This window comes from Cydia pomonella, chromosome 7 (genome assembly GCF_033807575.1).
Source record: "Cydia pomonella isolate Wapato2018A chromosome 7, ilCydPomo1, whole genome shotgun sequence".
In the NCBI taxonomy this organism is placed as follows: Eukaryota; Metazoa; Arthropoda; class Insecta; order Lepidoptera; family Tortricidae; genus Cydia; species Cydia pomonella.
Genome location: NC_084709.1, coordinates 12,919,843 through 12,934,744, shown reverse-complemented (window position 1 = coordinate 12,934,744; position 14,902 = coordinate 12,919,843). Strand labels below are relative to the sequence as shown.

At 36.7% G+C, this 14,902-nt stretch overlaps 1 protein-coding gene across 1 annotated transcript in view; it reads left to right on the top strand.

The window, feature by feature from the left end:
- LOC133519888 (27 kDa glycoprotein-like) overlaps positions 1-13,515 on the top strand; it is a 186,545-nt gene extending 173,030 nt beyond the window's left edge. Inside the window, exons 3-8 of the mRNA XM_061854075.1 lie at positions 2,636-2,757; positions 3,455-3,567; positions 4,333-4,487; positions 7,630-7,778; positions 10,134-10,265; positions 12,571-13,515. Coding sequence (XP_061710059.1) covers positions 2,636-2,757; positions 3,455-3,567; positions 4,333-4,487; positions 7,630-7,778; positions 10,134-10,265; positions 12,571-12,786 — 887 coding nt within the window. The 3' untranslated portion in view covers positions 12,787-13,515. The remainder of the gene's footprint in view (positions 1-2,635; positions 2,758-3,454; positions 3,568-4,332; positions 4,488-7,629; positions 7,779-10,133; positions 10,266-12,570) is intronic.
- The last annotated feature ends 1,387 nt before the right edge of the window (positions 13,516-14,902 follow it).

Here is a 14,902-nt window from a genome sequence, read left to right as displayed (position 1 = left end):
TTTCAATTGGTATTAACTCTGAAACTAGGCGAAATCCAGAAAAGTTTATATGATATTTTAGTCAAAATTTGAGACTTTTAATACACTATTAAAATCTTTCGGTTTCCTCGTGTTACACCATGGACGAATTCCTGAAACCTTGAGCTGTGTTGTATTGTGTGTTAGAATATCTTGTATTTTGTAATGTACTCTTGACGATCATAATATTAATTCTTATATATTGACAATAATTTATATTTTTTTTTATATTATGAAATAAATAAATATCATATCATATCATATAATATTTAGCCACGAAATGTCAAATGACCACTTTTTGAATAACATTAAGTAGACTTTTGTCCAGAGGTGGAAAACTTTTTTTTTTTTACTTGGTGTTAAAATAAGACTGGTACTTACGAAGAAAGAATCGGTAGGTACGTAGGGTAAACCGTCTATTACTGGCCACCCTCCAATTACTGACCACCTTACACTAAAATGGCTAAAATGAGAATTCTATTTATTTATTTACACAATTCAAGTAAACAAAGTAACTATCGTTCTGATTCTGATATGATTAACTTAGATTGTGTGATTGATTATTAAACAGAATCCCTTTTAGTATTAGGTGGCCAGTAATTGGAGGGTGGCCAGTAATAGACGGTTTACCCTATCTACCTATATTGCGAATTCAAACAATGTTATGAAACTTGCAAATCGCTTATCACTTGTTTCCTGTGGTCGAAGTATAGTGATATGAAACTAAAAACAAAAATCTAATTTATACAAAATATTTACTATCATAATTTTGTTTAACGTAGGCAGTATCGTAGTTAAAATAGTTCGCCTTATAAATGTGGCCATATTAAAGCACATATCAATATTAATATATATAATGCCATCAAAAACATAACTTGTAAAAAAAACAAGTCTCGCAACTCACGTAACTCTACCGTAAAAAGTAGTGAGATCCATGTAATAAATAAGTCGGTTAATTTATTCAGTCTCTACTTTTGTCTTAAGTTATTACGTAATTAGCTAACCTAACAACATCTTATACTGACCATATCAATATTAAAAATCTTTTATGTTTAAAATAACTATATTGACTTGGCAATTAAGAAACTTCAAATTGAATGAAATTGGCAATACACTGTGTTTATACAATGCTTGCTTGGTTACTAAAAAAACAGTCTTTTTGTTTTATCCACAACGAAGTTATAGGGGGGTCGAAAATGGCCTGAACTGCTTCGAGAAAAGGATGGTACGGCCGTGCCGCTTTTTTACTCGATTTGGCGGGCACTGCCGTGCCCCCAGATATCAATCTTAATATAACTATTTATTTTTGTACCATTTGGCGTTGAAACTCTAGGTCCATAGGGTCCCAGCGCGCATAAGTTTTTTGCAGAAATCGCGATACGTCTGGTTGACGTAACTGGTGACCGAAGAGCTGGCGGCTTCCTCGCGCAACTATCAGTATTGCGATACAACGAGGAAATGCTGCCAGCATCCTTGATACAATGCATCAAGGGTCTAAAATTTTAGATTTAAGCTGGTTATAAGTAGTAATCCTCTGTATATATCCATTATGTATGTTGTTATTGTTAATAAAGTATTTTGTATCTGTGTAAAAAAAATACTGCTCTGCTGCCGTTCATAGATTTTAATGATGAAAACTTTGAGAACAGTATATGCATTATACATTAATTATCTACATAAATACGTGAGTCATAGTAATATACCTATCTATATTCATAGGAATTTGACGTTTCGCGTGACACGATCCCACTCTGTTGCTTACTTAGTCGGTTCAGAGTTAGCTTGGTCGACGAGAACCGACAGGAATTACTTACTTAATAAGCCAATCAAATTAGATTTATTCGAAGATTTAATTCCCAGCAAGCTGGAAATCGTTTTGATACCTTCATTGGGTCCTAAATGCGTGAAATCCGAGTTTGCTATCCCAGGAGGTGTGTTTTTTGCTCTTTTTCAGTTTTTTGCTTGTACCCAGATCGAAAACGGTACCTTGTACGGAAAATTCGTTCTAATTATGATGAAAATTAATATCTAAGGATCTGAAAGGTACCTTAATATGTATACCTAGTCAAAGTTTGTAAATAATGGCCGCCACTATGAATTTCTTTTAATAATGTCAAAAATCCGTAAACGGCTTTCCCCAAACCATTCACCAAACCTTGCTGGTAGGGCCATTATAATTGATGGTGGGCTTTCTTTCTGACATCGAATGGTTGGCAAACCAAATAAAAAAATATCTCCTTACGCTCTCAAAATATATGCAAACTTCCTGGGATGGAGCAAACTCGACTTACACGCATTTAGGACCAAATACCAAATGAAAGTATTAAAACGATTTCCAGCTTGCTTGGAATTAATTCCTTAAAACGCTATTTTTGGATCTAATTTGATTGGCATATAAAATAACTTCTAAAATATTACTTATTTTATAGATGTTTATCTCTAAAGCGATTTAAGATTAGATTAACAGCATCGCACCTCAGCATTGTTTGCTTGCAACCAGGATATCGGACATCCTTTCCTGCGGCAATGCAGTCGACAGCAATCCTGCGCTGTCGTAACCGGAATTGAACTTGTAGGAGCGATCCCTAAAATATAATTATGTATTTTTCATTGACAGGAGTATATGGTCGCTCCACGGTCAATGTTCCTGACAATTCGCCTTTTGATGAGTACAGTCAACTAGTGATTAGGGAATATTGCAACGCCACTCATGCTGAAGACAAGACATCAGAAGTCAAGGTACCTATGTTCATAAGAAATTTAAGAGGAAACATTAGTAGTAATTTTTCCATACAAACATTCACGACCTTTTCCTTTCTGGATTTTGGTCCTAGGTGATTTTTTTATATGAGTTCAGTGTTACGATTACCTGTGTCTGTACGTTTTGCTTTTTTTCATATTCTGGTTTTAATAAGAATGAATAAGTCACTTCAAACAGCGCTAAAAACGGCCAAAACTGCGCCGTGAACAGACGCCTAGCATTCAAAGTTGGCATCAATAAACGCAAAAATCAAAACGGTCAAACACATAATTTATTTCTTACTCCGTTAAGTTTTGGAGGAGGAAAATTTCGAGAACGAAACCTAGATTATTGAGATTTTTCGCTTAAGCTGCAGTTGTCCTTATCGCGCTAATTTTAGGAGCTGCCCCCGTCAGCGCGACGGAGATATTCACGTAAAATTTTTAAATCTGAGAAGGGGCTAAGTTGGTATTTCCTCTTAAGAAGGTAATCGTCGTAGTGATTGTGACACACTGAGATAGCCGAATGTAGGTAGGTAAGTAAGTAGTTCTCCTAGTAGTGGTATTTTCAAATACCTATAACGCAATCTCCTTAAAATCGTGTCGATGAATTATTGAAAAAAATTGCCACATTTGGTGATAAAACTTACATCAAAGATGATTTCTTTGTCAGAACATAAATATGTTTCTATTTCAGTCTGCAATGATAGCATTCGCAAAGTGTTTGAACGACGCGATTGATTTTGAAATTTTCGCTAAAGAAATGGAAAAAGCGGAGAACAGCGGAGTATATGATGAAGTAATCCAAAAGTAAGTGATGTTTTGATACAAAGATTATGGTATTGTAAATATGTAGTAGTTGTTACGTTATGCTCAGACACTCCTCTCGAAAGAAATTCACTGACCGACTAAAACAGTCTCAGTCCAGTTCCGCAGTCTTGTACAAAATGACTATAAAATTGAGGATAAAAACATCCCTTGTTGTATAACTTATTACTAATTAAAATATAGGTATATGTAAAAATATGGAGACAAGTTAAACCTAAATCATTCAGATTGTTCGAAAATCCAAACCTACTTGCAAGAATGTTTGGAAAATGTTCAACTAGACTGTATTATAATTAATCATCCGGATATTTATTTCGCAATAATTAAGTACAATAATCGTCTAACTATATATATCCGAACTTTAAATGTAAAACAAATACGTACATAAAAGACAAAGAAAGACACTAAAACTAACTCAATAAAAAAGCACATCACTAATATACTATCCTACTTATACTATCAACCCCATTCCGACCCCCACCCAGCCCGAAAGTCAACAACGCCAGGATGATGATCATGCATTACCTATAACACATTTTATCTTCTCCATACAAAATTCGTTCAGCGGTTTAAGCAGGAATACGTAACAGACAGACAGCCAGACAGACATTACTTTCACATTTTAAATATTACGAGTATTATCATATTATACTTATTAGGGATTTGAGGGACTATATAGGATAGTTATTATCAATTATCATCATCATTCAAGCTAGTACTATATGCCCGAAAACACGTGTTTTCTAGGTACTGTGCCAAAGCTCCGCAACTAAAGGAATGTACTAGCGATCTGGTCAGAGGAATGTCTCCATGCCTGCCGGCCGGTTTGGATCGTAGCGCCGTGAAGAGCACCAACACCCTGATCGACTTCGTTTGCGATAATAATGGAGCCAGGATAACCTGTAAGTACCTAAAGACTGCTGTAGGCCCAGCACAGGAGCGGCGCCGGCGCGAGAGTATATCGTATATCGCCCGCGAGATACGGGTAGTGTATCCTCTATTATTAATACAGTTAGTTGACGACCGATCTGGCCTAGTGGGTAGTGACCCTGCCTATGAAGCCGATGGTCCCTGGTTCAAATCCTTTTTGGCATTTATTCGTGTGATGAGCATGGATATTTGTTCCTGAGTCATGGGTGTTTTTTATGTATTTTAGTATTTATAAATATTTATATATTATATATATCGTTGTCTAAGTACCCTCAACACAAGCCTTATTGAGCTTACTGTGGGACTTAGTCAAATTGTGTAATAATGTCCTATAATATTTAGTTAGAAAAAGTTGGGTCGTCATATTTCTATTTCTTTACGTGGTTCTTGTCATGGTAGGAAGAATGAACCAATAAAGTTTTACCACTGGTTTTTCTTGAATGCCAAAGATAATTATATATATTTTTTTAATAAAAAATTCAATATCAAATAAACATTTATCTAACGTTAATCATTGATCATTGCATAGATATTTTATAATTAGTGTAAACGGCCAACGGTAAACGGTAAATTAGTGGATAAATATAGCTTCACTTGGTCTTTAATGTTTAATACCTTACTTTAAAAAAATACTGTTTGTTATTGTTTATGGTTTGAGTAAATACGTCTAATTAAATTGACATTATTTATACAGGCTGATACCTGAGACGTGAGACTATTGACTATTGGGTATATGTTAAAACCTCGTTCACCATCGTAGGTATTTTAGCGAGATAACCACACCTTTTTCCTGTATTTTTAACTTTTTGTTAAGTAAAGGTTTCATTTTCTACAATCATGGTAGGCGTACAATGCCTATTTAATAAAGACGAGCCTCTTTAACTAATGACATCACTATGATCATGAAGAAAGTAAATTTTCACACTTGAGTAAGATACGATTTTTTTAAATAACCAGCGGGTCTTAATTTGCTGAGGTGGATGTCAGGCGTCTTCAGGATTGTTAGGGTTCGAAACGAATACATCCGTGGTAGCCTCAGAGTGAGAGCCGTCGCCGATAAGCTCCAAGAAAGTCGACTGAGACATCTTGGGCATGTCAAAGGCCGCCTGAATACGTAGGCAACAGAGCCCTTAGCTTTGCCTTACCAGGCCCAAACGGGAAGGGCAAACTAAGGCAGCGGTGGCGCAATGTCCTCTCCAAAGATTTGAACGCTTGTGGGTTAGCGGAAAACGATGTCCTGGATAGAGCGAAGTAGGGAAGCGGACCCCGTTACATTAAGGGACAAACACTAGGAGAATGTTTTTTTTTTATACCACGACGGTGGCAAACATGCATACGGCCCGCCTGATGGTAAGCAATCACCGTAGCCTATGGACGCCTGCAGCTCCAGAGGTGTTATATGCGCGTTGCCGACCCTTTACAAATCTGTACACTCCTTTTTTGAAGACCCTCATACTGTATGACGAATCAGTGGTGATGTACAGTTACATCACCATACCGTTACCTAATCATATAAACGCGTGATAGCGTGATAAGACGATAGTAGATAAGTTATTTAAATTCGTTATAATTTCGCGATGACATTCAATTTGACACGTGTACAACAAAGATTATCGGTATTTATGACGCAAATATTTTAATTGCAGGGTGACTATTAAATATTTACTTTTTCTTCAACACTAAAAAATGAACATTAGTCTCACTAAAACTAATACTGGTATGACACAGTAGTCTAAGGTGTAGTAGGTTCAGAGAACAGAGTTTTTGAAAAGTCGTAGCGCTTTTTTAGATCACATTAAGAAGCTGTCAATACCTAAAGCGCGCACACTGTCTATTTGTATCGGAGTAAATGAGATAGCACTGTCGCATGTTACTGAGCCTGGGCAAGAGAATAATAAGAAAAATGTTTAAATAAAAAAAAGTGGATTATTAGTGTAATATTTAACTCGACCACGGTTTAGATATAAATGTTTTGAAATTGTGATTTTAATTGCAGACCCATAAGTCAAACCAATAAAGACATAAAACTCTTTAATTGTGATTTTAAGACCAATCTTTGCAATTATTTTCTATCGAGCCGATTTCGTTCAATCGTGTATCGAGTACGACCACGGTCTTTGAAATATAATTAATATGAACATATATTTTTCTTACTTGACTAAAACAAATAGTCTTTCTTAAAAAACTGTTTAAGTAACATCAATTTCAAGGACATTGGGTGTTGACAGCCTCTTAAGGTTGCCAAAAATTTAATTAGCAATCTTGAGGCCTTTCTCTAGGGACATCAGCGATACGAATCCTGAGTTTTTGACTTTCTCTCGATAGGTAAAAATCACGCACATAGGTCTAAAATGTACCTACTTTAAAAATATATAATACATTTTGCACAAGAACTAAAAATATTTCAATTGTTTTTAAAAAAGAGCAATATTATGCTTGGGGAACTCAGATTTTTTTATTTATGAATACAACACACAAATAACATATATTTTCAGAAACATGATATCCGCGGTCCCGAGCACACGCATCCATCTCGCTCACGCTTACGTTAAGTGAGAGTGTGAGAAGAACACGAACCTACTGGGCCTTGATAGTTATTTGTTTTACAAGGGGGCAAAGTTATTGTTTAACCCCTCGTACTAATATTGATCTATGATAAGTCAAGTCAAGAATAAGCGAAAGATTCCAAAATTGAATCATGTACCTAGCAAGTGGTTCGAAAAGTGGAATCTTGAGCCTTGCGAGGGTGTCAAGGCAAACATACCCTTAAACATACTTTGCTCCCGAGTGTAGGTAACACAAAATTTGTCACCAACGCGAGGAAAATATTGAGTATAAAACGTTACGAAACAATATTAAATATTTACTTCAAATCATCACCCAACGTTCTTATCAGATTTTGGTGTACAAAGAGAACCTTTACGAGCTGCGGCGCTAGCTGGTCGCGATTTTATCGCCTGTTGTCATGCTTGTCACGTTCTGACAATTATGTAAGTGCAAAAGGGACGCATGGCGTGACAGGCGGTATAAACGCGACCATCATTTCATTTACTGAATCCGTAGGGTTGGTCTTACAAAACTACTTAATAATTTTTGAATTTCTTTTTTTTACAGCATTTATTAGAGAGGATGGTCCACGGTGCATTAAGGATAAGATGTTTTATATTGCATACTGCCAAGATGTCATAACATCAAACCTCACGAAGTTTACAAATGCCTCCAGAGGCGGATTAGCTAGTTCACTGTACACTATATCTGAAATGGTAAGCCCGATTCGACAAAACAAACTACTTATACCTTGCGCGTCGAATGATGGTCTATCTCCATATGAGAGTTCATTTTTATATGGAGTAGCTGTCATGTCAAATGTGCGTACACATTTTTTGGATATATAGCGCATTCATTTATTTAGAAATGTAACATTAAAGTAATAATAAGTTTTTGACAAAAAATTCACTTTTGGTAAAAGCTCTTATCGCTGACTGTACTTTTCTTTCCACGATCCACGAGCAACTAATACTCATCGAGGCAATGTTGTTTTATCACAGAGTTGGCCACCTCCTGCCTCCATCATCAGATCAGCTCCATGTCATCATAGTATTGTATTGTCATCCGATTTTTACATATGTGTGCAAAATTTCAGCTCAATCCGAAATTGGGAAGTGGGTCAAATTTAGCATCCAAGATTTGACCCACACTATCATACATACATATTACGTACGTAACAGGGCAAGTTATTTAAAAGCGTATAAAAATACGACAAAAACATATTTCTCTATCAATTTTTAAATTAAGCCCAAAGAAAAGAGAATTGAAGGAGTTCTCATAGGGACCATCATTGGAAGTGAGAGGTACCTATAGATATCCGCTTAGTGCACGGCCTCGTATTCCGGACTCTTTTCACCCTTTGAACTCAACACCTGTAAATATAACGTGCCGTCGTAAACCTGCCTGTCGATGTGCGAGCGGGATGTCGCTATAATAGGGTGGTACTCAATATGTCCAATGTGCATTGCTCACTCTGTCATTAAGCAAAATGCGAGACGCAAATACACGTTGGACCATGATATTGGACATATGGAATACCCCACCCATACGCGCATACGATACGATACGATACGATAATGTATTGATAAAATATATTTTACATGTCATGTCTTAATACTAGGTACTTAATCTATTATTACATCATTCGTTATGTGGCTAACTAACCAGTTACTATTTATTCTAAGCTGCTTAGTTTGGCACTCGAAAATAGGCATCCAACGAGTAGTAGGCCTCAGCTACTAGTTTATTTTTAAGTTCATTTTTAAACGAGCAGTAGCTAGTGGCATATCTTATTTCGTGTGGCAATGCGTTGTATATCTTGGGTCCCATCGTGTGTAGACACTTTTTCGATTTGGCAAGCCGTGTTCGAGGAGGTCGCAGCTCGTCGCACCTCCTGCTATTCGCCCCTCGTGCGTCACCCCTGGTAGGAAAGTGCAATAGATTACGTCGCACGTACTTTGCTACTTCGAGAATGTATACACACGGTAAGGTGAGTATTTTAGCGGTTTTAAATAGCTCTTGAGCTGGATGGTCCCATGGGACCCCTGATATGCAACGGATCGCACGTTTTTGCATAAGGAATGGTCTCATTCGGTCAGCGGCATCCCCCCACAGGTCAACACCATATGAAAGTAGAGAATGAACGTAGCCAAAGTAGGCTTTCCTGACATTGGCCGGGTCCAAACTAGGTCGCAGTCTACTTAGCGCGAAGCAGGCAGATGCCAGGCGGTCACATAACCAGTCAATGTGTGGGCTCCACGATAGTTTGCTATCTATAACAAAACCAAGATATTTCACTTGATCGACCTGTGGGACAAGCTGGCCGTTGCACGTGATAAGCAGTGGCTGGTCTTTTTTACATAGGGTTGTCTCTTATTTTTACACAGGGTTTTTCGCCTAAGCTGCAGTTGTACTTATCGCACTGATTTTAGGAGCCACCCCCGTCAGCGCGACAGAGATGGTTACGAAAAATTATCAAATCTGAGAAAGGGCTCAGCTGGTATTTCCTCTTAATTTGATCGATTTGTTAAGGATAACCCTGTCAGTGTCAAAAGTAAAGTTTCTGGTTGAAGTATTGTTACTTTGACAAAATAAGATCAAATTCATAAGCTGATTGTGATAGTCAGAATACGCCTCCTTATTGGAAAGCGCGAAGGTTAATATCTAAACTACTAAATTGAAACCTAGTTGTAGCTGTAAAATAGTTTTTTCTAGCGCCCATGGACGTTTCGGCATACTATCTACCAGTCTAAACTCATCTTGATGTAAGATGTTGAGAGACTGCGGCACTTGCTTAGCAAATAGCACCGCATTGTGGGAATAATAATATCAATATAGACATTTATATTATTATTCCCACATTTCATATTATATTTCTAAGTGGGGGAGGTCCGGGAGGCTTGTCTAGGTCTTCCAAGTAGGCTTACACCATTGTACGAGTATTAGGCGATATTATATAAATATTGAAATATGTTGAATTTTAACCCTTTATAAAAAATGGTTCAAGTCCAAAATGGTCCCGGCACTACCCTTACTTACGAAAATCTTGAGTGGTATTTTTTTAATAACAGGACAGGTGTGTCTTGGTAGACCAAAGTTTGGAGTGTTTGGTGAACGTGATAAAGAGTTGCCCGAACCCAGCTATCGGAAAACTGGGTCAGGAGTTCCACGACGTCTACTTAGAAAGCCTGTCTTGCTCTGAGGTTAGTAGCACAGAGGGCGTAGCCAATATAACAATCGTTGCTAAAAATGACAATCGAAACTTAAATAATTTATATAAAAAGTCACGAGACTTTTCGCAGCATCTGTCATCCTGATACATTTTTAGGGTTCCGTACCAAAAAGGTACAAAAGAAACCCTTATGTTGCGACTCTGTCCATCCGTCGGTCCGTCTGTCTATCACATTGCCAAATATCTCGGAACTACTTGAGCTATCGATTTGAGATTTGGAATAGTTATGAATAACGCTAACCCAGACGCATTGCAAGTGTATTTTTTTATTTTGTTTTTATGAAGTACAGAAAATGCGCAATATAAAGAGTGGGCAAAATTTCAAAGTCTAAGTAGGTCAAGTGGGGTATCATTTGAAAGAATTTAATTTAAACATTCCAAATTTTTTTTTTTCATAGCCAAGTCGAGCAAAAAAGTGGCACGGCCGTACCATCCTTTTCCCAAAGCAGTTCAGGTTATTTTCGACCATCGTTGTGAATTAAACTAGAAGCCTGAATTTTCAGTAACCAAGCAGGCATTGTATAAATACAGTATAATTGAAATTTCATTCAATTTCAACCAGTTCTTTAAGAATGATAACTAGTCAAAGTTGCTTCATTTTGTCACTCACCCACTGACTGACCAATCATCAAAACTCTAAGGCATTTCTAGCAGACAATAGAAGCTTCAAATTTAGAATTTAAGTGTTTAATGTATAAATCAAGGAAAAACTCAAATATTTTTCAATTTTGGTCCAGTTTTCTTGATACACAAACTGCATAAAAACTTTATAATTCCATATAAATGTATAGGATTACAAAGTTACATTTGCAGTGAATGAATCAGTGTACCTGTATATGTATAATATAATGGAATTCAAGAAGTAGAAGAGACTAGAAAGGAAAATACGAAGTAGGACTATCTACAAAAAGAAATGAGATGCCATCAAAAACATAACTTGTAAAAAAAACAAGTCTCGTAATTCAGTTCGTCAACCGTAAAAAGTTGTGAGATCCATGTAATACCAAATCGGTTAATTTATGCAGTCCTTACTTATTGATGGCATGAATATTACAGGAAAAGACTCATAAATATTAAAGGAAGGATAACTTTAAATTATTTAAAAAAATATATATTATTTGCAATTTAACCTCCTCTGTGGTTGTTTATTATACTTGAAATTTCTATGAAAAAAAATATCCCAAAAAATCCAACATACACACAGGTCGCGCAAATTAGTTAGCCAATTAACCGATAGATGACGCTGTTCACAATGAAGCTTACTATACTTATGGTCAAAGCCTTTCGTGTTTATTATTAGATGAGATAATTGAAAGTTTGTACGGAACCCTCGGTGCGCGTGTTCGGACTCGCACTTGACCAGTCTTTCGCGTTTTCTTCCACAAAATACTTACCGCAAGAAACTTTTACGCGGAAAATATTAAAAACCAATTATCCGTAGGTATATATCGTACTATTTTCCGTTGATACGTATAGTGTTTTAAATGCCTATATGCATATTAGCCTCTGATAGATGTTTGGTATTTTGGTAGCCATTTCTTACACTTTTTAGGGTTCCGTAGCCAAATGGCATAAAACGGAACCCTTATAGTTTCGCCATGTCCGTCTGTCTGTCTGTCTGTCTGTCTGTCTGTCTGTCCGAGGCTTTGCTCCGTGGTCGTTAGTGCTAGAAAGCTGAATTTTGGCATGGATATATAAATCAATAAAGCCGACAAAGTCGTACAATAAAATCTAAATAAATATTTTTTTTAGGGTACCTCCCCTACACGTAAAGTGGGGGTGAATTTTTTTTTTCGCTTCAACCCTAGAGTGTGGGGTATCGTTGGAAAGGTCTTTCAAAACTAAAAGGGGTTTTCAAGAAACATTTTTTGATAAAGTGAATATATTCGTAGATAATCGCTCCGAAAGAAAAATAAAATGTGTCCCCCCCCTCTAACTTTTGAACCATAGGTCCAAAAAATATGAAAAAAATCGTGGAAGTAGAGCTTAAGAAAGACATTAAATGAAAACTATAGCGGACATGATCAGTTTAGCTGTTTTTGAGTTATCGCAAAAAGTTTTCCCTTCATAGTAAAAAGACTTACTTTAATTAGGTACTGATTATGCAAATTTGCTTATTTGTTTAACTCGGGTGAAAGGTACCATTTACTACACTTTAAGCTCCAGTTTAGCTTATTGTGACGGAAGAGTAACTACGGAACCCTACACTGAGCGTGGCCCGACATGCTCTTGGCCGGTTTTTTTCATTTTCTTATACTTTCCTAATATATTTTTAGGTAACACAACATGCAAATACAGGAGTACTCGCTGAAGGAATAGCAGACACTGCAATTGGAAGCTCAGATGAGGGTAACAAAGACATTGATCAACTTAAGAAAATAAAACTTGAGTTAGAAGTGCGGACTGCGGAACTCGACATTTGGTACAGAGAAAACGAACTGAACGTGCAGCATACCGCCCTCACTTCGGATATAAAGCCGCAGGGTCATTAGATCTCCAGCCCTGTTGAGTCTTTTTTCATAATAAAATAACCCAATGTGGACTATATTAAAATAAAACTTAAACAAAACTACATAAAAAAGGGAAAGAAACTACGACTAAAGTTATAAATAAAAAACTTGCTCCAGCTCGGTGCCTTGTGGCAAGGTGCCTAAAGACTAGCGGCATTGTTGCGCGCGGTAAGAGCCAGCCCTCCTGTCACTCGTTGCCTCCACGAGGCGCTTCACCAGCTCTTTGAAAATGTGGTGTTTCTGTAATACGAGTATATCGCCAAAGAAATTGGATGCATATTGATATTGATGTAGTAGGAACTGACCATCAATTGACATCGACATCATCACATTATACCTATTAGTAAATTTTATGGGATCTTTAGAGGCGGAGGCTTTAGAGGGGGTATTAGTTTTATTATATGGCTAGTTTAGTTTTAATTTTAAGATAGATACATGATATTTGAAACTTGAGGTCTATGGTGGGACCCCATGACGCGCGCAAGTTTATTGTAGAAATCGTGAAGCGTCTGGTTGACGTAACTGGTGACCCTTAGCTGGCGGCTTCCTCACACAACGTATCAGCATTGCGATACAAGGAGGAAATGCCGCCAGTATCCTTAGTACAATGTCTTAAGGGTCTATTTTAGATTTAAGCTAGTTATTAATAGTAATACCTCTGTATAATATATCTATCTATTATGTAAATAAAGTTTTTGGATGCATTCAAAATCGTATTTTTAATTGGCACTTGCTCAAAAATGATGACTGCTGGGTAATGGTATAAAATATGGTAGTTAGATTTCCTAAACTAGGATCCCAGCATCCGATTGAGTTGAAAGTATGTTTTTCAGTTTTATATTACCTATTATCTATCTAAGGCATGGTATGTATAAATAATTTACTCCATGGTTTGGTTCGTTTATATGTGCTAGTACTGCACTGTGGCCTGGCGGCAGAACATTGCATTAATATCCTCTATTCAGATAGGCAAATTAATATGGCGGCATTTCTTGAAATCGGTGGTAAGAGAACGGCCACTTCATCCAAAATCCAAACAATAACATTTTTTGGGGTTTTTCCTAATATTTCCAAGAAAACTTTTTAAACACTTATAAAGAAATCTAATCGAAAATCACGCATTACAGTTGACAAATTCAATCACGAGGTGATAAGAAGAATGATTTATAGTTTTCGTGATGTAGAGTTATTTATTGATATGTTCCACTTACATATATTAATAGTAGATTATACACCAAGGTCCAAGGGGATAAAGTACTGTTTTATGTCACGGGCGTGATATTGAATCCTGAACGTACGGAAGGACTCAAATGTAACTCCCGAGCGCAGCGAGGGGGTATTAGTCATTAGTAGTATAATGAAATTCAGTACAATATTAGTAGTATTAGTAGTATTAGTACCCGGCTAAAGCCAAGGGCTATAATGATTTGCTTTCGGTAAGGTTTGCATGATATATTTGGCATTGTCGAGCAGGTGGTGTGAAAATGTTTATATAATTTATTATGCTATTTATTATTGCAAACTGCAGGGCTTTAGTAAAGTTTTTTACCTATAATCTACATTCTACGAGGTACATCAAACTCTAAGGTCACATTCGGATGGTAACCGCAGCTGCATTACTTCTGCGGTTCTGTTACTGTACATAAATACATAAGAAGAGAAAGCAAAACACGTAGATAATAACTATATGAGCATATTAAAGCTGTAAAGGGCAAAAGCATGTTAAGGCTCCGCTTTTGATGCCAAACTATTGATGTTAGTACCTTTTTTTTAAGCTACCGAAATTCGATTACTTAGCTGACCGGTTAAATACGTGCCTTATAGAATAGGTGGTTAGAAATTATATATTGGCGCCATTGGCGGTCTTTATATATGCCAATCTTTATACTTACACTTGCCATGAACTTTGAACATAATTTTCCTATCCTATTCTAAATTGTACTTCTTGTATTTTTGACAGGCATTGTTTAGCAAGTTTAGGGTATGAACAATTGAACACACTTTCTTAATCTCTAACGGGCCGTGTACCCAAAAGATTGCCGGCATTGTCAAGTTTTATGCCAATGCATATCCGATATCCGTTAAACCAGAGAAACAT